The sequence below is a fragment of the Nicotiana sylvestris genome, chromosome 8 (assembly GCF_000393655.2).
Source record: "Nicotiana sylvestris chromosome 8, ASM39365v2, whole genome shotgun sequence".
In the NCBI taxonomy this organism is placed as follows: domain Eukaryota; kingdom Viridiplantae; phylum Streptophyta; class Magnoliopsida; order Solanales; family Solanaceae; genus Nicotiana; species Nicotiana sylvestris.
In genome coordinates this window covers 146,630,214-146,651,660 of record NC_091064.1, presented here as the reverse complement: position 1 = coordinate 146,651,660, position 21,447 = coordinate 146,630,214, and the positions used below count along the sequence as shown (strand labels likewise).

Sequence of the window (21,447 nt, the reverse complement as noted above, 5' to 3'; positions counted from 1 at the left end):
TACATTGTTCGGGTAATTGATTGGGTTGTAACAAATTACTTGGGTGACACTTTGCATTCTAATCTAGCATGCGACAATTTGATAGTCAGCTAATACTTCGTGATCCGTTTTCGGTTACGACAAGTCTATACCTCAACAAGTCTTAAAGTAGCGCATTTGTAGGCGTATAAAATTTACGGAATTAAATTCATAAATTAATTTGGACAATATCTTAAATTCAAGATATATTGGTTCACATAAATATTATGGGTTAATATAATTAAATTAATTATATAAATCCAATATATATGGATTTAATAAATAAGTCTTAATCCATTGGGCTAGTCCATTTAATTGGGCTAAAGTGATGATCCCAATTCGTTAAGCCCAAGATATCATCTTCCTAGAGGCCCAATTTGGTGCGACGTGTCATATGACGTGACACTCCAAGTCAAGCGAAAGAGCCAATAGGATCATGCCACGTGTCAAATGACAAGGCATTCCAAGTCACATTAAAAGGCTAATGAAATCGCGCCACGTGTGCAAGTGACATGTTCTGGCCAATCAAATGCGGCATTGTCACACTTCGATATGATTGGTCGGAAAGAGTTTGTTCTTATCATAACTCTTCCCTTTCACAACTATAAATAGGGTCTTCATAACCTAGAAAAGACACAAAAAGATATAACAAGAAGCAAGAGAGAGCTCGCGGATCAAACGCCGCAAATTTGTCTACAAGTGTCAAGCTTCAAGCAATCAAGTTCAAGTTCAAGCTCAAGAACGAAAAACAAATCAAGATTCAAGGAGTACGAGTTCAAATCAAAGTTCGTGCTGTTGAATTCAAGATCATTGTTCGTGGCAACACCTACATATTCAAGATCAAGCTCAAAGGCCCTTGAATTCATTTACTATTGGAAAGAAGAAGCAGAGGATCCATAGAGATTGTACACTCATATTATTTGAAATCAAATACTACAATTGTTACGATATTTTCGGTCTCGATTATTTTCTTGACGCAAATTTAGTATCTACAAAACCAACTTAGCCTTTTGTTCAAACAAATATAGAACTAAATTAGATCGTCTTGCACCTTACATAATGATAATTCATATTATGTCAAGTGAAATAAGTATAAGGAACCATATGTGGATACACTTCTTCATATAAAATTCATGTACAACTACAGGGATAAACTCTTAAATTTAAACGCAGCTTTTGATGTAGGGAAATAGGAAATATTTGTGAGAATCCTTATCATGTTACATTTGTCGGTGCTTCACTTTCAGTTCGTTGATGTGAATTTCTTATGTAAAATAACAATGGAGCTTCGTTTGAAATACAAAATGATCAGGGTATAGTTCATAGTAGAATTTTATTTAATTACTGCAGTCGAGATACTTTTGTGTGTTTTGAAGCAACAATACCGAAGAACTCTTTTACATAATTGATTATCAATAGATGCACGAATGAAAAGAATTAAATGCTAGACATTAATGTTTGCTGGCTACATTGCATGCACCTCTTACGGATGTAAAATGGTTCTACCAATATGTTTCCCAATAATTATTCTATTCTATAATTGGATAAGAAGAAAAACATCAAACATGAATATTTTCTTATTATACCATGTGCAATTATCACCCCCTGAATTTAGGAAATAGATTCACCCACCCCACCGGAGACTAATTTGGAAATAGATTCAGCAACTATATATATACACAATGAAAAAGGAGTAACTAAATACTCTCTCTCCTAGTTGAAGACATGAATACACGTTTATTTTGTGAAGTCAATATTATGGTTGATAATGTCATTAACATAATTAGAAAAAGCTTACGAGAATGTGTAATTGCTGATTTATAGACTGTAAAATTAGTCTCTTTAATTATTAGTTCATCACGTGTCAGTCATAGAAGAAATCTAAATATTCACTCTCAAATATTCTTATCACAATGTATTTCTCGTGACAACATTTTACTAAAACAAATTCTCAAAGTTATTAAATCACAGCCAAACTAAATAAACATTTTGGTCACCAAAATTAAACTTTACATCAAAACAGTTTTTGAAACAATAATACTGGGTCAAGTAATGAATTAGGAAATTGTGAGACGTTTCAACATAAAAAGTCTATAAGTAATCTAATTGAAAAGGAAGAAGAAAAGAAAAGATAAAAGAGTGCTTGTAAATGCCATTGCTTTGTTTTTTTTGTTTTTTTTATTGTGTCCACGGCTGTCACTCTTTCGCTCAAGATTCAAAACATTGAACCCTTTCAGCTCATTTTGTGTTTGACTAGTTGCCCCAAGAAAGGTTTTTGAAGTTTCTATTTTTAGCACCGCCCTTAACTAAATTGTCTCAAAAAGAGGTTGTTTCTTCTTCTTGTTCTTTGTGCTCCTATTGAGTTGAACACCCAAAAAAAGATCGATGACCCTTTTCTTATTGGAAGAAAATACAGTAACCCTTTTCATTTGAGCTCAAGATTTGCTCATTTCAAGTTCAAATCTGGCGTTTTCTTGAGGTCAGAATTGACTTTTCATTTATGGGTATTGGCCTTTTGACTTCATTCAAGATTTGGTTGATGGTATTGTGCCCTTTTGTTGCAATGTTTTGAATCTTAATAGACATGGCGTTTCATTGTTTGAGTACAGATCAATACTTGGAAAAGTTTTGAATGTTGAGCAATTGACAGTGTATTGTGATTTGACTCTATAAGAGTCAAACAGCTGGTTGAGCTTGTGCTGAATTTGTCATCATTGAGGATATTTTCAGTGTACTTGATGTACTAAGATGGAGTTATTATCTATTCTGGTCTTATAAGCTATTCCTCATTTTAAGCTATTATAGTTTCAGAAATTTTCATTATATTGATAGAGTTGGATAAGGCCTAAGGTATTAGTTTCGTGTGTCAAATTCAGTGGACATCATATTGGTTACTTCTGGCAAGAGTCTCTTTGAAACAATTTAAGGTTGTCTGATTACTATTATGGCTTCAATTAGAAGAACATTGTCCCCAGTGCCTCGTCCTGGTAGTACTATGAATGGAGAGGCATGTCTTGTTGCCTCTCCTTTGTCCAAGTCATCATCATGTACTCATAGCTATACACCAACTGGTACATTGCTGTCTTCTCTTGGTTCATTGGATTATGCGTTGTACAAGGTTCAAACATTTGTACTTGGTCTTTTGTCACGAAGATCTTCTAGGCCATTGGAGAGGTCAAAGTTGAAGGGGCTCATTTGGAGGAGAGCTCTTTTACAATTCTTTATCTGCTTTGTTCTTGGAGTATTTATTGGTCTTACTCCATTTGTTTCACTAAATTTGTCTACAAATTTTATATCTAAACATCAAGCTTTCTCCTTTGAGGTCGAAGAAAATGCTCGCTCATATGACGTATCTAGAAATGTGACTTCAACCACTGAGAACTTGCCTATCGTGGATAATTCGACATCAGAGCCTAACTTAGTACATGTTGAACTGAAAAAAGAAATTGCCAACAATGCCTCCTTTAACCAATCACTTGAACAAGAGTTTATGTTGTCCCGTAAACTTTTGATTATTGTGACGCCTACAGAAACTCGGCCATTTCAAGCATACTATCTGAATCGTCTAGCCTATGGATTAAAGTTGGTGCCTTCTCCTTTGTTGTGGATAGTTGTTGAGATGAACTCTCAGTCTGTTGAAACTGCTGATATATTGAGAAGAACTGGAGTTATGTACAGGCATCTTGTGTGCTGCAAGAACTTAACTGATGTGAAAGAAAAAAATGTGCACCTAAGGAATGTTGCACTCTCTCACATTGAAACACACCATCTCGATGGTATTGTCTATTTTGCTGATGAGTACAACATATACTCTGCTGATTTATTCGAGCAGATGAGACAGATCAGGTACTCTATTTGTTAAATTTTCTTACTTTCTGCGTGTTAGCTACCTTGTTTTACTTTTGTGACATAAAGCTAAGTGGAAGAAAGTTTCCAGTAGGATATATCCTTAGGGAACATTACCTATGCTCAATTTAGTTCATGATTGCTTGTTCTCGTTTCTTTAATCTCGCATAAGCTGTTATTATTTTGTTTATAGTTATATAGGAAATTCATGTTTAAATCCTTAACAGGTCAACTGTCATTTGCATCTTGATCACTCTGATCTTGGGTGCCTCTCACTATATCTTGTCTCATTATAAGCATTTGTTTTAAATGCGATGAATCATGCCCTTCTAGGTAATCTGCTGAGTCTGTAATCCTATTTATCAACTTTTTTGATAAAAAATTGTTGTATGCAGCCGGTTCGGGACATGGATTGTGGCAAGACTAGCTGAAAATAATAGGAACGTTATCTTGCAGGGTCCAATCTGTAACGCCTCTCTGGTTATAGGTTGGCACACTGAAGGTAGAGCAAAAAGATTTCAGAGATTCTCTGCAGAAATATCGGGATTTGCGTTCAATAGTACGATACTTTGGGATCCTAAGAGGTGGCACCGACCAACACTAGAACCTATAAGGCAGTCTGATACAGCCAGAGCTGGTTCCCAAGTGAGTTTTGCGTTCCTGGATCTTTGATGATTGTTAATAAAAATAGATATTCTGTTAGTGGATACTTCTTCAAGAGCATGGCTAGTGAAAGTGTATTTGAAGTTGGAGCACTACACCCAATCACCCTTGGGAGAAAGGGGAAGGGATATTACAGCTGTTATCTATATTACCGTATGCGAATATGTCAATCCTAATGATTTTATTGCAGGTGAGCACATTTATTGAACAAGTGGTAGAAGATGAAAGCCAAATGGAATGCTTACCAATGCACTGTTCAAGAATCATGGTTTGGCAATTCAACACAGAAATATTGTACCCATATCCTCATGAGTGGCTGGTGAAGAATTACTCAAGCACCATTACTTCAGTTGGATAACAATTTTGACATACAGAAAGATTCTTGAGCATTAACAAGGTGCGTGAATTCTGTCTATATTTTTCCCATGAAGCTCCTTACTAGCTCTTTTAGTGTTCTCTTTATTTCCAGCTTTTATGAACATTTTTGGACGTTTTCTAGCTTTAATTTGTCATGTATTTGTTGTAACTTCTATCTTATGAGGTGTCTGCTTGCAGTGATTTTCTATCTTATGAGGTGTCTGCTATTTTCAAAGAGATTTCCATATATTAGTGACGACATCATCATCATCATCATCATTAAATACTTTGGGAAATCAGATGCCGAGGAGTCTCCAATCCAAGTCACAGTTTCCAATCATGAAAACTAAAGTTATTGATTTTCTCTATACCAGTCTACTAAGATCAGTCCACATACTCCGTGATTCTGAGTTTTCTTTTTCTTTCCTGCCATACGATGTACAAGAATTTTAGCAACTTAGAATAGCTTATGTCAAACCCTTGCTTATTTGCTACCTAACTTACCCTACAAAGCAGCTTAGATCCAAACTGCTGCTTCATTGCTACCAAATTACCCTAAAATCTTCCACCCACCAAAAGTAGGGATTGCAATGAGGAAGGGTTGGGCAAGGCAGTACCTAGCACCACCTGAGAGGATCTGGGGTGGTGATGGAGGAACAACATGTGGGCATGGTGGTGGTGGTGGTGGTGGTGGGGGCATGGTAGAGGGAGGGGAGGATGAGGACCAGTGACAGGGCCCGTAATTTCACTAAGGGGTTTCAAAATGTAAAGAAGTATACGCACGAAGAAACTAAGGAGATTCAATATATAGTCTATACATAGCTACACAGTGCAACTTTTTGATGAAACAGGTGTCAATTGACACCTCTTAGTCTAAAGTGGCTCTGTCATAGGATGAGGTAGTGCATTTGGGTTGCCAGGTGGTGACGTGTCGCATGATCTTTTGTTATTTGGAATATAGGAAGGGAATTAAAAGTAAATGCAAATCAAAAACTTGATTCAGATTTTGAGAAACGAATAAAAATTACAGATTTGGATCTTGACTGTTTTGTGAGTAACGTTAGATAATAGTTAGTAATGGGCAATAATTACTAAGAATACCAAGAAGAAACCAAAGATATCAAAGAAGAAGTTATCTTACTACCTTGAATTATGAACTAGTTAGGTTGAAAGATAAATCCCACCGCAAGAAGCATCAAATGTTCAATAGAACTCTCAAGTGAGTTGAAAATCAAAAGTGGTGAAACAGGTTCGCTGTGCAAATTTGACATTGAAAAAGCTTTTGATCAAGTGAGTTGGGCATATCTCATCAACATCCTAGAGAAGATGGGATTTGGAGATAAGTGGATAAGGTGGATAAAATTCTGCATATCAACTGTGAAATATTCCATGTTGGTTAACAAAAGCCCTGTAGGTTTCTTTTCTCCTCAGAAAGGCCTCGGGCAAGGAGATCCTCTCTCTCATTTTCTCTTTATATTGGCAATTGAAGGTCTCTCACAGATGCTAGGAAGGGCAAAGGAGCTTAAATGGATACAAGGTTTTGAAAGTGGAGAGAAATCCTGCAAACCAGTCAATGTATCACACTTGTTATATGCAGATGACACATTGATCTTCTGTGGTGCAGAAAGATCACAAGTAGTCAATGTCAACCTCATCTTACTCATTTTTGAAGCATTGTCTGAGCTACACATCAATATGTTTAAAAGTATTATCTATCCGGTGAATGAGGTTCAAAATTTGGAGGAATTAGCTGAAGTACTTAGATGCAAAATTGGCTTCTTCCCTACAACTTATCTAGGACTCCTCTTGGGAGCCAAATTCAAATCCACCGGAATTTGGAATGGAGTCATTGAAAAAGTGGAAAAGAGACTAGCAACTTGGTAAATGCAATATCTCTTGATGGGGGCAGACTCACACGGATCAGTAGTGTCCTTGACAGTATACCAACTTATTACATGTCTTTGTTTCCTATCCAAGCTCAGTTCGGAAACAGCGAGACAAGCTAAGAAGAAGGTTTTTATGGGAAGGAAACAGTGAGACTCACAAATTTTCACTTGTTAGGTGGCCAAAAGTAACTCAACCAAAGTCTTATAGGGGATTGGGTATCTTAGGCTTCAGAACATGCTAATAAAATGGCTATGGAGGTGTGGACACATTAAAATAGGTTACTAGAAGGAGATCATTGACGCCAAATATGGAATTCAGAATCATTAAAGCTCCAAGAAAAGTTTAGCAGCTTTCAAAATGGTTTTTTTCAGAATACATCATTCAAAGTTGGTAATGGTGTTCATGTGAAATTCTAGAAAGACATATGGCTTGGTAATACAGTACTAAAGGATTCATACTCCGGTCTATACCAAATAGCCTGCAATCAAGACTTAAATATTGCTCAAAATAGAGAGAACAATGTTTGGCATCTAGTGTTTAGAAGAAATCTTCATGATTGGGAAGTCAATGACTTGCTTGCTCTCCTAGCCACACTGGGAGATTTCATCACTGAATAGTTGTAAGACTTGGCCAAAAGATTTCCTTGGGACTTGAGCTCTTCTTCCACCATAATATACTTTTTAACTGCTAGTTGAAGCCCAATAAGCTTGTCTTGTGTTATATAATGAATGTAGACATACGCTTATGTAATGTACATAGCTAGAAGAATATTTCCTTTTTGATTCTTTTCATAGTTAGGGTTCTATGTACTTGTAATATATACTTGTTACTTCTTGAATAATATTCGAGAGAGATTGCTCTATTGTCTCTGTACTTAACATGGTATCAGAGCCACGGTTGTAGCTTGGTCGGAATTTGATCGCTTTCTTGCCGGAATTCGTTTGCTGCCTGATTCTTTGCCAAGTTGCAAAGTAACTATCACAGCTTACCTAGGGGGAATCGCCTCCCCCTAATCTGTAGAAACCTAGAATTCAGTGGCTAGATTCCAAGTTACATTCTGGCAGGATTACTTCGGCAGCACGTATGGGAGTGTGGAAGGAAAATTTGAGATTCGGCTTTCGTCTCTGACATAACAAGTGATTTGCTGCCAAAATTGTTGGTGGCTTTCTTGGTTAGACCACTCTCTCGCTTCGTGACTGCTTCTCTAATTTGATTGAGGTTTTCTCTGGTTATTTATCTGTTTCTCCGGTTGTTTTTCTAGTTGGTATCTATCTTTGATTCTTTTTTGAGTGACTATAATTAACGGACCACGGCTGGCCATATTTTCTTGCTGAAGATACTGTCAGATCTTCTCTCTCGTGAGTTTGGTGGCATTGTAGGGCTCAGAAGCAATCAGTATTATTTTGTTTGGTGGTAAAGAGTTCCTTTGATTTATTCCTTTGGTTAGTTTGGTTAATTGCTGCTATTTCATCTCCGTAGTTGATTGATAACAGTTACCAATTTGGCTGGGAAACCTTTCAATTTTGTCTACTTTGATTCTGATATTGATTTTCTCTAACAAATTAAGTTGCTTTCAACTGTAAGCTTGTTAAGGAGTTGATTTTGCGGTAAAAGTTTTTGATTTCTTTAATCGTGAGTTTTGTTAGTTGAAAAAAAGCAATATCTATTAACAGTAAGCAAGGAGGAAATAATGCTACAGCTCCTAGTCAAACAAGCTTGGTTCCCAACGAGTTTCTTAAATTCTTTCAATATTATCAATTAAGGAATCTTCTTTAGTTACTGCTTTCGCTAGATCAAATAAAACATGTCTGTTACCTCTTCAAATAAATGGCGATTGATTCAGGTGCCACAAATCACATGACAAGCAATTCAAATATTTTTTCTACATTTCGATCAAACAAAGCACCCTCTTTGGTTACTGGAGCTGATAAATCAACTTGTAACAGTGTTGGATCTGGAACTTTTAAACCAACTTCCTATATTACCTTGTTATCTGTTTTAGGTCTACCAAACTTGGTCTTCAATTTGATTTTTGTTAGTAAAATCACCAGAGACCTTAATTTTTGTGTCTCATTCTTTCTCGATCATTATTTGTTTCTTGATCTTACGACAATGCAGGTTATTGATAAAGGATATGTATTTGGTGATCTCTACATTCTTGATGAATGGGAGCCACGGTCTGCTGCATGATCCGGTGTTGTCTCTCCTTTTGAAGCACATTGTCGGCTAGGACATCCCTCTTTACCTTTGTTAAAGAAGCTTTTTCCTCAATTTCAGAATATTTCGTCATTGAATTGTGAGTCATGTCGAATTGCAAAACACCACCAATCTCGTTAGGTCCAAGGGTTAATAAGCGAGCTGAGCCAGCTTTTGAGTTAGTCCCATCTGATGTTTGGGGACCATGTCCGTTTTTTTTTTGTAAAACCGGGCATAAGTATTTTGTTATCTTTGTAGATGATTTTTCTCAATTGACTTGGATTTACTATATGAAGAGCCGCTCTGAAGTGTTTACTCACTTTTCTACTTTTTGTGCTGAAGTCAAAACTCAATTCAATGCTTTAATGCGTATTCTAAGGAGTGATAACACCAAAGAATACATGTCAAAGATATTTCAGTCCTACATGAGACAAAATGGTATACTACATCAGTCTTCATGTGTTGATACACCCTCTCAAAATGGAGTTGCTGATAGGAAGAATAGGCACTTGAGACAGCTATAGCACTATAGATTTTGAGAAGAAGAAAAGTTTTCTTGTATTTATGTGTATGTTTACATCCCATGAGTAAGGAAATTTATACAAAGCTCCTAATGTTAATTAAGGAAATAAAATAAATTTGTACAATCAATCCAGCTATCAAATCAAATCAAATAAAATCAGATCTCCTAAATATAATTAAATCTCCTAAAATCATGCTAATCAACACTCCTAAATCAAGTCTCCTTGAATCATGCTAATCAATATTCCCCCTCAAGTTGGTGCAAAGGTGTCGCACATGCCCAACTTGCAGCTGAAAGTATGGAAAGTTCGCTTGTTGAGACCTCTGGTAAACACATCAGCTAGTTGTTTTTCCGATGGCACATGAAACAAACTCAAGACATCAGTTGTAACTTTTTCTTTGATGAAGTGTTGATCAATTTCCACATGCTTTGTTCGGTCATGCTGGACTGGATTATGAGCTATACTGATGGCAGCTTTATTGTCACAGTACAAGGAAAGTTTTCCTTTTTTCATATAGTTTCAAATTCTGTAGTAGCTTTTGTAGCCAAAGCAGGGCCATAGCTCTATATTCTGCCTCCGCACTTGATCTAGCAACTACACTTTGCTTCTTGCTTTTCCAAGTAACCAAGTTTCCTCTTACGAGCGTACAATAACCGGATGTTGATCTTCTGTCATCTAGAGATCCAGCCCAACCCGCGTCTATAAAGGCTTCTATTTGGAGGTGATCATGTTTGGAGAAAAGTAGACCTTTCCTTGGAGTAGACTTCAGATACCGCAAAATGTGAAAGACAACTTGCATATGAGGATCTCGGGGATCATGCATGAACTGACTCACCAAGCTAACTGAATAGGCTATGTCTGGTCTAGTGTGAGAGAGATAAATGAGTCTTTCAACCAGCCTCAGATATCTCTCCTTATCAACTGATTCTCCAACTCCGCTTTGTAACTTGTGATTGCTTTTAATGGGGGATTCTGCGGGTTTGCAACCTGTCGTACCGGTTTCTTTCAAAAGATCCAGGATATACTTCCTTTAAGAAATAAAGATTCCTCTTTTGGATTTAGCAACCTCAATTCCCAAGAAATACTACAATTTTCCTAGATATTTGATCTCAAATTCATGTGCCAACAACTTTTTCAATCGAGACATCTCCTCTTTATCATCTCCTGTCATTACTATATCATCAACATAAACTATGAGAAGAGTGAGTTTACCCGTTTGATGTCCCAATCAAGATTAGCTGCACAAGATAAAAAAATTCTAACAGTGTTCATCTTAGCAACAGGGGCAAATGTCTCTTGATAATCCACTCCATAAGTCTGAGTGGCCACCAATCTTATTTTGAATCTTTCAATTGAGCCATCAGCTTTGTGCTTCACAGTAAAGACCCATTTAGAGCCAACCAACTTCTTATCTGGTGGTGAAGTGACAAGTTCCCATGTCTCATTTTTTGACAAGGCCTTCATTTCTTCAATCATAGCTTGTTTCCATTTAGGATCTACAAAAGCTTCCCTCTAATTCTGGGGAATAGACACAGAAGAAATAGATAAGGTAAAGGCTTTATAGGAGGGAAACAAAGAATTTTAGGAGACAAAATAGATAAATTTGGAGGTACAAGATCTGACTCCTTTTCTGAGAGCAATAGGTTCATCTAACTCATTAGGAAATGTAGATAACTCACCAGTAGAAGAAGGTTCAATGTTAGTAGATTGCATGATGGCTTCTTCTGCTCTATTTTTCCTTGAGTAAGTTTTCAAATCAGGCCTATCCAAACGTCCAATCGTCTCCCCCTGAATTCTTTCTCCAATTTCACTTTTCCCTGTGACAATGTCATCAAGAGGTCCAATAATGGAACTAGGTAGAATCACCTCTTCCTCCTTACTGCTCTCCCCCTGAAGAGGTGATGAGGTAATACTGAAATAGGGCTCAAATTCTCGAAAGGTAACATCCATGCTAACAAAAGATCTCTTAGAGGGAGGATGATAACATTTGTAACATTTCTGTGTCGGAGAATACCCAATGAAAACAAACTTTATAGCTCTAGGATCAAGTTTCCCAAAATTTCTAGTGTGGACAAAGCAAACGCACCTAAACACCTTTGGAGGAACAATATATTCATTCTTACCCTTTAAAATATCCAGAGGACTTTGAAATTGAGGGGTTTAAGTGGCATTCTGTTGATAAGATAAGCAGCCGTTAGAATAACATTCCCTTAGTAAGGTTTTGGTAGATGCATGGTGAACATAAGAGATCTTGCTACTTTTACGGATGCCTATTTTTTCTTTTAGCGACCCCATTTTGTGCACAGTGTAAGGACAACTAGTCTGATGGACTATCTCATTGGACTCCAAATAAGCACTAAATCTTTTATCCATGTATTCGCTGCCATTGTCAGTTCCCAAGATTTTTATTGCATCAAACTGAGTACAAATCATCTTATGAAATGACCGAAAACAAGAGAAAACTTCACTTTTGGCTTTTAACAAATATACCCAAGTCATCCTAGTGCAGCAATCAATGAAAGTAACAAACCATCGACTACCAGACAAAGAAACAGTTTGGGTAGGACCCCATACATCAGAATGAATAGTCATAAACGGAGTTGTGCTTCTATTATCTCTCACAGGATAAGAGTTTCTAGTATGCTTGGCATATTCACACACATCACAGAACAAAGATTCAAATCGAGTCCTTGAAAACCAATCGGGATATAACTTCTTCAAAACAAAGAATGATGGGTGTCCTAACCGTTTATGCCGTTGTATTATTTCTTGGTTGACATCCTTACTTTCCCCAAAAAAGGCTTAACTAGAGTTTTGAATCCCATTAATATATACAAGTCATCACGCAATCTACCACTGCCAATCCTTTTCCCTGTTTGAAGATCCTGAAAAATACAATGATCGGGAAAGAACTCGATTTTACAATTTAGAGCTTTGGTGATGGCACTAACAGATAAAAGATTGATAGGGAACTCAGGGACATAGAGCACGGATGATAGTTTAATATTGGGAGTACAAATGACAGTTTCTATTCCAGAGATAGGTGTTAAAGAACCATTAGCTATTTTAACATTATCTTCTTTGGGACACGGAGAATAGTTTTGAATGCCTTTAGAAGAGCCTGTCATGTGTCTATTTGCACTAGAATCGACAATCCAAGAATTAAAGTTATCAGCAAAGGCAGTACCTGATTGCACATGATTGGATGTGGCAACATTAGCGGAGTCAAGTTTGGCTAGGAGGCGACGGAGAAGGTGAATTTCATCCGAAGACAAGATTTCTCCAGAAACCATCTCCTTGAATATCTCCATATTTCCGCCCAATCAGAAGGAAATTAGAAGGAGTTTGTGTTGCCGAAAACCAACAAGAGAGAGAAAACTCGACCTCTTTGATAAAAAAAGGAACTCTAGTGCTGCGAGGGAGATAACTCACCTCAAAAATGTAACAATGGTTCTGATACCATGTAGATTTTGAGAAGAAGAAAAGGTTTCTTGTATTTATGTGTATGTTTACATCCCATGAGTAAGAGAATTTATACAAAGCTCCTAATGCTAATTAAGGAAATAAAATAAATCTATACACTCAATCTAGCTATCAAATCAAATCAAATAAAATTAGAATAAAATCAAATCTCCTAAATATAATCAAATCTCCTAAAATCATGCTAATTAACAAGTACATTTGTTTCAAATTAAGGTTCCTGAACAGTTCTGGGCTGATGCGGTCTCTACGACTTGTTTTCTAGTTAATCTCATGCCATCTACCGTGCGTGATGGTAATGTGCCTTATAGTGTTCTTTTTCCGAACAAGTCATTATTTCCAGTGGAACCTAAGGTGTTTGGAAGCATAGGTTATGTTCGAGATGTTCGATCATCTGTTACCAAGTTGGATCCCAAGGCATTGAAGTATGTTTGTTGGACTATTCTCGCCTTCAGAAGGGGTATGGTGTTATTCTATTGAACTTGGCAAATATTTGGTGTCGACTAATGCGGTATTTTCAAAGACTACACCATTTTTCTATGCACCTCCCATTTCTACAAGCCAAAGGGAGGGAATGAATGGCTAGTATGTTAGGTTACCCGTACTTTGACAGAACAATCAGATGATATTTCTCCATCTCCTAGTTCTTATATTGAGCAGCAATCGATTATTGTGCCTTCAACACTTACTCCAACATTGTTATCAGGACCTCCAATTGTTCAAATTTATCCGCGTAAGCAAGAGACAAATAATACATGTCTCGCACTAGTTCCTTCCTCATGTGATCCTCCTCAACATGATCCTCCAGAAAACCTTGACCTTCATATTGCTTTTCGCAAAGGTACACGTACTTGCAAATTCTTATATTCCATTGCTAATTTTGTTTCCTATGACCACTTACCCTTTACGTCTAGATCTATGATTGTTTCTCTAGACTCCATCTTGGTACCCAAAATAGTAAAAGGAGGCTTTGTATCATCTCGGATGGTCTGATACAATGCTTGAGGAAATACATGCCTTAGAGGATAATCACATAGGATTTGGTGGATTTACCAAAGGGAAAGAAACCGGTGGGATGCAACGGGTCTTTACTGCTAAAGTTAATCCAAATAGTTCTGTGGCAAGACTTAAGGTCGGACTTGTGGCTAAAGGATATGCTCAAACTTACAGGGTAGATTATTCCGACACTTTCTCTCCGGTTGCCAAAATCACTTCTATCCGATTATTTATTTCTCTAGTTGCGTTCGAGAATTGGCCTTTACATCAGCTGGATATCAAGATTGCGTTCCTTCATGTTGATCTTCAGAAGGAATTATATATGGAGCAACCACTTGGTTTTGTTGCTCAAGGGGAGTATGGAGAGTCTGTCATTTGAAGAAGTTCTTGTATGGCTTGAAGTATAGTCCACGAGCTTGATTTGGCACATTCAGTGAGGTAGTTCAGGAATTAGGGCTAAAAATGATCAAGTGCGATCACTCTTTGTTCTATCGGAAATCAACAGTTGGCACGATTTCCTTGTTGTATATGTTGATAACTTTGTTATCACAGGAAGTGACTATTTATGGATTTCTTCCCTTAAGTCTTTTCTGCGTACTTGGTTTCGTACAAAGGACTTGGGCCAGTTGAAATACTTTTTGGGAGTAGAAGTAAATAGAAGCAAGAAGGAAATTCATTTATCTCAGAGAAAGTACATTCTTGACTTACTTGCAGAAACTGGAAAGTTGGTAGCTAAACCTTGTAGTACCCCAATGGTTCCTAATGTGCATCTTATGAAAGACGACGGTGATCCTTTTGATGATCCAGAGAGATACAAGAGGTTAGTTAGGAAATTAAACTACCTTACTATGACTCGTCTAGATATTGCTTTTGCGTAAGTGTTGTGAGCCAGTTCATGTCCGCACCAGTAGTCAAACATTCGGCAGCTTTGGAACAGATTTTGTGTTATTTGAAAGGAGCTCCTGGACTTGGCATATTATATAACAATCACAACCATACTCTTATTAGGTGTTTTGCAGATGATACAAAATTGATAGAAGATCTACTACAGGTTATTGTATCTTTGTTGGAGGGAACCCGGTATCATGGAAAAGTAAGAAGCAAAGTGTTGTATCTCGATACAGTACAAAATCCGAGTATAGAGCTATGGCACAGTCTACGTGTGAGATTACGTGGATACTATCATCTTTTAACTAAAATTGGATTGCAGCATCTAATACCAGCAAAACTTTGGTGTGACAATCAAACTACTCCGTATTGTGTCAAATCCAGTTTATCATGAAAGAACTAAGCATATTGAGGTTGACTATCATTTTACTTTTATTCGGGAGAAGATTCAGGAGAATTTGATCTCCACCGGCTACGTGAAGACATGAGAGCAACTAGCTGACTTATTCACAAAGGCATTGAATGGAATTCGAGTTGATTACCTTTGTAACAAGTTGGGCATGATCAACATCTATGCTCCAGCTCGAGGGGGGAGGGGGGGTTACATAATGAATTTAGACATATGCTAATGTAATGTACATAGCTAGCAGAATTATATGGATTCACAACAAATTTATAGGATTTTTTTTTTTTTTGATTTTTTCCACAGTTAGGGCTCTATGTACTTGTATACATAGTGTTACTTCCGGAATAATATATGAGAGAGATTGCGCTATTGTCTCTGTACTTTACATCTTGAAATTCCTTCGTCTCCAATGGAGTTAAGATTTCATGAATGCTATCACTTCCCTTCCTCAAAGACCAAGAAGTGTTCAATGGGAAAGTGTTCCAAAAGTTTTTGAGTCGCTTCTTCAATTTCTGTCCATTCCAGCTACATACTTGCCTCCTTTAGCATTGACTGATATGCCCATTGCTCCACAGAAACATTTAAGAACAGGGTTTAGCAGAGAACTCAGTGTTTGTCTTCACATAGAAAAAGTCTACTGCACACTTTAAATCCTCATTTTCTGATAAATTTTTCTCCATCAAGCATGCTTCATGTACAACCAACCAGCCGAAACAAGTTGCTCTAGGGAAGCTTTTGTTCTCCAGATTGCTTTTCTGGGCCAATTCTCTTGTGCATCAGCTGGAAACTTCAGCAATTGGTAGCATAGTTTAACAGTGAATTGCCATTCTTATCTCCTTTCCAGACTAGAGAATCTGGTTTATCTGGCTGAGTTTGTACGCCTTCTAGTATGAATAGTAATTGTGCTAAGTTTTCTATTTTACAGTCAAAAAGTTCCTCCTAAGCCCTAAATGCAATATTTCACTATTCCAGCATTCTGTAATAGTGCCTCATGGTTAAAACTATGCCCAAAACTTCAGGGAAGGCCTCTCTCAAAGGATTTGATCAAACCATGGGTCAATCCACGTTCTGGTTTTTGTCCATCACCTACTACAATCTGTGTTAATTTTTGAAATTCACCCCAGTGGCTGTTAATTCTCTTCGAGAGAGATACACCATATGCCTGAGCTGTTTGTTTAGTGCACCATGGCTCATCCAAACCATACTTTTGTGATGATAACTTTCTTCCACACTGCATCCTGAGGTCTCTAACTTTCTTCCACATTGCATCCTGAGGTCTCTAACTTTCTTCCACATTGCATCCTGAGGTCTCTAATTCCCCACTTTTAAGGGTGTGTAATCCCCAGACCTCCACCTTACCAAGCGTATTCCAGTTGTTTCACTTCCTTTTGAGGTGTTGAATGTAATGACATGGAATCCCATCCACTAAACTATTTATTAGGGTGATTCTACTCCCCAAAGAAAGATATTGCCTTTCCCATGAAGCAAGCCTGTTTTCACGTTTTCCACCACATTCTGTCACAGATCAGCATGTCTATGTGACCATGTTTAGCTCCGACACGAAGCCCAAGTACATAGAAGGGAAATTTTCTGTTTACGTCCTTATATAGCTGCTAATGACTCCATATTGTTCCCATTTCTAACAGAAGAGAGACTGCTCTTTGCCTTCCTCTGCACCATAGAGTACCAGGATATCGCCTGCATATAGGATGTGGAATACCAATCATGTTTTGTGTTTCACTACCAATGAAATTTCCTTGATCAATTTCCTTTTTACTGCCTGCTAATCATTTTACCGAGGACTTGCACAAGTAACAGTAAGAGGAAAGGAGACAAGGGGCCCCTTGCTTCAACCCAATTTGTGGCTGGAAGCAGTCTATTGGGGTGCCATTCATTAGGATCAAGTACCTGACTGTATCGACAAGTTACATGCTTTCTAATATTGATTCCGTTCATTCGAAATCCCATAGTTCTCATCAAATCTAGCAAAAAGGTGCAGTTAGCACGGTCATATGCTTTCTCCAGGTTTAGTTAGCAAATGACTCCTTTTACCCTTTGCTATTCCTTGTATCCAAACATTTGTTGGCCACTATGCGCATCCAGAATTTTCCTCCCTCTACAAATGCATTCTGAGATTCACGGATCAGTTTCCTAGTCACCACGTGAAATGTTTTTGTATATGCTACCCAAATGACTGAAATATTGAATGTCTTTTTACTCAATTGCTGTGAGTGTTATGAAGGTAGCATGTAGGGTATTTATAATTTGTCTTCTCTGTTGAAATATTTAAATGTTTTTATGATGTCTCCTTTTTGGAAGGACCAACATCTCTGATAAAGCTATGGTATATCCGTCAGGTTCAGGGGCCTTATCCCCAGCGTTACTTTTGTAATACTGAATAATTTCTCGGTAAAAAGTTCCTGTAGCTATTTGATTCTAATAGTTATAGAGGAAACTGGTGGTACAAATTGCTCGTGCTTCAGTTTGAAACAAATGTTAAACATAGAATCAACTGATGTAATCATTTATGTCAACTATAGTGAAGAGGTAACCATTGACGCCAACAACTATTATGTAACCATTTACAACTATTATGAGCAATTATTTAATTAATGATGTAACCAAAATTGAGTCGGAGTGAATTTAAGAGGTTGAGTGTTGGAAAGTGAAGAAACTAGAGAAAGTCTTCCACAACAGCTATAGAAACGATGGTGAGGAAAGAAAAAGTTAATTTGAACAAAGGTTAAGAGATCTAGAAAATAGGTAAATTAATAGTGAAAAAGAAGCGAGATTAATTGGGGTAGGGTGATTAAAAATTTGGACCCTCCCCCTCCCTCAAGAATATTGTATGGACTCTTTGTGGAAAAAAAAAAATATCATACAAAGAGAAATATGCTTTGCTAATATCTCAACTGTTCATATGCACAAGAATCGAAAGCCTTCTGGATTGTGCAACCATCAAATTTGATACAATGATCTTTGGTAAACATCACGGCAGAAGGTATTGGGAGAGTAACCTCATCTTGAATATGACGTAGATTGTAATATATAAGCAATCAGGAGAACAATAGCATCTAATTTCATTGCTGCATTCTTGTTTAACTATGAAATTTGGAGAAAGTATACTTCTCTTGATTCTGTAAGACATTCATAAGAAACTTGGACAACTAAATAGTAAATACCAACTGAACAGAATGACTTTTTATGATGGTGTTATTCCCTTTGTCAGTAAGTTTTGGTATTAGCTGTTTGACAATGATGCGATCTTTTCTAATGCAGGGAAATTTTGGTAAACAATTATGAGCATCTGCTGCAAATATTTATCGGACCAACAACCGGAACGCTATCAGTTAACTACACGTTATAGCATCTAGAGAGACGAAGGAAACCAGTTCTTCCCTCCCCCCGCCGTCCTCTTCCCTTTTCCTATTCTACTGCAATATCAGTAGATATTAATTTGTACAGTTGCATAGCAAGTCATGGTATTTGTCTTCTGGCTAATTGTGGCCATGTTGGAAATTATTTACAACTGATAGGTAAGTTTCAAGCTCCCAGCCAATTCTATCAACCGAAGTTTTTGTAATCCACCTTGATGCTGCAAAAGAGTTTTATTCTTGAACTGGCTGCATTTCACTAAGACGTGTGCATATTTTAAAGTGCTAGTTCTCCACTCCAATATGTTTGATAATCTTTTCATTCTGGAACATCTCAAAGTGTTTGACATTATCTAATTGTTATACAATTCTTTCACAGATAGTACCAAATTTCAAATTCACTGTATTCTTCAACTTTTAATCATTGATTTGATTTTTCTTGTCCGACACCATTTTCATTTTTATTCAACTTTTTCACAGCTTTCATGATTCAAATTCAATAAGTAATTCAAATTTTAATCTGTGATGTGATTTTTCTCTATCAAGCTAATTTTTAAACCATTACTTCAATATCTTCTTCTAGTAATAACTAACATATTATATAAATCAATAAAAACTGTGTGCCGAGTCAATTTTTATTTTTTTTATTTTTAAAAGACGGAATGGAGGGAGTATTTAGCTTATCGATTCTTCTTCTGTGTAGTGTAATGCATTTATCAAGTGGATTATGTTTCAGCCCTTGCTGTATCTAATGGTGAAAACGAATCCAACTGCAGCTCGGGACTATATGTGGAGTAGCAAAATCATTAAAGCGATTTTTTTTCCTTTTACAGTTTTAGTATATATTCAATTATTTATACTAGTATATTTTAAAATGGGCTACTGGCTGTCTTTTTCTCATGGAATAAATTTTTTTTTTTTTTTTTTTAAAACAAAGGGTGAAATAGGGCACACCGGGTATAGACAAGCCTAGTAATTTCAGAAAGAAAAGAAAGGATGAAAAGCAAGCCTATTATCTTACAGTCTAAATAAAAAAAATCTTTTAAGTCTATTTTTCCGGAAGACATCGCGCCTTCGTACAAGATTTCGGATTTAGGTGATTATGAATTTCACAAATCATTTATCGAGTAAACCTTTATTAGTAGAATTATTTTGTAAGAAAATTATTCACTAAAGATTCAAATTAAGTTGGTTGCTAATATTGTTCATGGAGTTTCGGTTGCTATGTATACTGTTTCTCTAAGGGAATCAATTCTCGATTTAGAGACAATCATTTCAGCGTTATTCCCTTTCTCTTAATTATTTCACAAAAAAAGGTATGAACACATAAATTAAAAAAGAGAATTCCTGAGTAACCTACTAACCTTGTTGCTCCCCCCCCCCCCCCAACCCCCCAAAAAAAGAATCCCATATGTTTAGCAGCTAATAGGAATGTGTTATTATGAAAGTAAAAGAATGATCGAATTATTTTTTCTTTTTTGTTTTTTCACCTGGTATCTAGTACCAACCCCGACTATTAAAGGCGACTGATGATTAAATAGTTAGTAAGTGATGGATAACTTGCTCATTATTAATAATAAGGAAATTGTTGACAGGCAAGCATCGATATGTCTGAGTGGTTAAGGAGACAGACTCGAAATCTGTTGGGCTTTGCCTGCGCAGGTTCGAATCCTGGTGTCGACGTAAGTTTTTTCTTTTATTTATTTTCAACTTTATGTTTTATTCTTTTTGTCTGAAAACATACATTATTGTCTTTACTAGTATTAGTTTTCTTTTTCGACCGAATAAATCTTCGAGGAATATTAAGAAACAAAAAGCAAAACATCTTCAAGGATTATGATGCCTATCTTCACATTAATGTCAAAGACTAACAACCTAAGGGTTATAGATTAACTAATTTTTCAGGATTTATTATAATTAAGAATTATTCGGCTTCTCGTTGTGAACACGAGATTTTTGCCTCACAAGAACTACTCCAAAAGAAATCACAAATAATTTTTCTTTGCATGCAATTTTTGAATTTTCGTGGCATTTCGTCTGTGCATGTTTATTTTATTCTAATTAAGGAAAAATACAAAAAAACAAAAATGGTAATGCAGATGCATATGCATTCAGGAATTAATATTGCATTTTTAGAATTAATTAATCATTGGTTTATATAAAAAGATAATATAAAAATAATATATTTAGGAAATTATAAACCATAGTTTGGTTTTAAAAGAAGGAAAATCACAAAAAATATGTAATTGTTATAATTTTTGTCATTTAAGTATGCCTTTGTGTGATTTTGATTTTTAACTAAATGTTTAATTTGTGTGATATTTATTGTCAAGTGTTAATTGATTTTACAATTTAATTAGGAATTGTGTGAAATTAGGAATAAAAGTAGAAAAGAAAAAGAGTTGGAAAAAATAAAGAAAATCCGGTTTGGGCCAAAAATTAAACTTGAAAGCAAGCCCAAAACGAGCTGGCCCAATGCGTAAACTGGTCCGTCTCCTCAGAGGTGCCCGAACGGCACCGTTTTTGTCACAGTTGAGCGGGGCCGTTGATTTCACCTGATCAACTGTCCAGATCAATCCTCATAACCCGTCCAACAAAACCCGACCAAGGTCCGTCCTAATCCGCCCTGTTACTACCTAAACGACCCTGTTTCGCCTGGGAATCGATCACAGCCGTTGAATTGTTATAATCCAACGGTTCAGATTAATCCCTTCAGATTTAATGTACCAAACCCCTCAAACCATTTCTACCCATCTCATTCACCCCCCCCGTTCCAAGCTTCGTCTTTAACGACCCCAATCCCTCCCCAAAC

At 36.6% G+C, this 21,447-nt stretch overlaps 2 protein-coding genes and 1 non-coding gene across 4 annotated transcripts; 2 read left to right on the top strand and 1 right to left on the bottom strand.

The window, feature by feature from the left end:
- The first annotated feature begins 2,169 nt into the window (after nucleotides 1–2,169).
- LOC104220340 (probable beta-1,4-xylosyltransferase IRX9H) lies at nucleotides 2,170–19,032 on the top strand. 2 transcript variants are annotated; one of them, XM_009771184.2, is made up of 4 exons: nucleotides 2,170–3,864; nucleotides 4,260–4,509; nucleotides 4,718–4,924; nucleotides 8,890–9,264. In XM_009771184.2, the coding sequence occupies exons 1-3, from the start codon at nucleotides 2,963–2,965 to the stop codon at nucleotides 4,883–4,885; spliced, it is 1,320 nt and encodes a 439-aa protein (XP_009769486.1). In that variant the 5' UTR covers nucleotides 2,170–2,962; the 3' UTR covers nucleotides 4,886–4,924; nucleotides 8,890–9,264. The 2 variants fall into 2 exon arrangements, with proteins under 2 accessions (XP_009769486.1, XP_009769485.1); XM_009771183.2 differs by lacking the exon at nucleotides 8,890–9,264 and adding an exon at nucleotides 18,541–19,032 and having other exon boundaries at nucleotides 2,171–3,864.
- Nucleotides 9,973–12,802, bottom strand: LOC138875803 (uncharacterized). Its single transcript, XM_070154673.1, has 4 exons — nucleotides 12,278–12,802; nucleotides 11,115–11,489; nucleotides 10,704–11,003; nucleotides 9,973–10,254 (listed from the first exon to the last, which is right to left on the bottom strand). Exons 1-4 carry the CDS (start codon nucleotides 12,800–12,802, stop codon nucleotides 9,973–9,975), a joined length of 1,482 nt encoding a protein of 493 aa, XP_070010774.1.
- A 1,204-nt stretch (nucleotides 19,033–20,236) lies between the features above and the next one.
- TRNAS-CGA (transfer RNA serine (anticodon CGA)) lies at nucleotides 20,237–20,318 on the top strand. The gene has a single exon. It is a non-coding gene; the product is annotated as a tRNA-Ser (tRNA).
- Nucleotides 20,319–21,447: the final 1,129 nt, after the last annotated feature.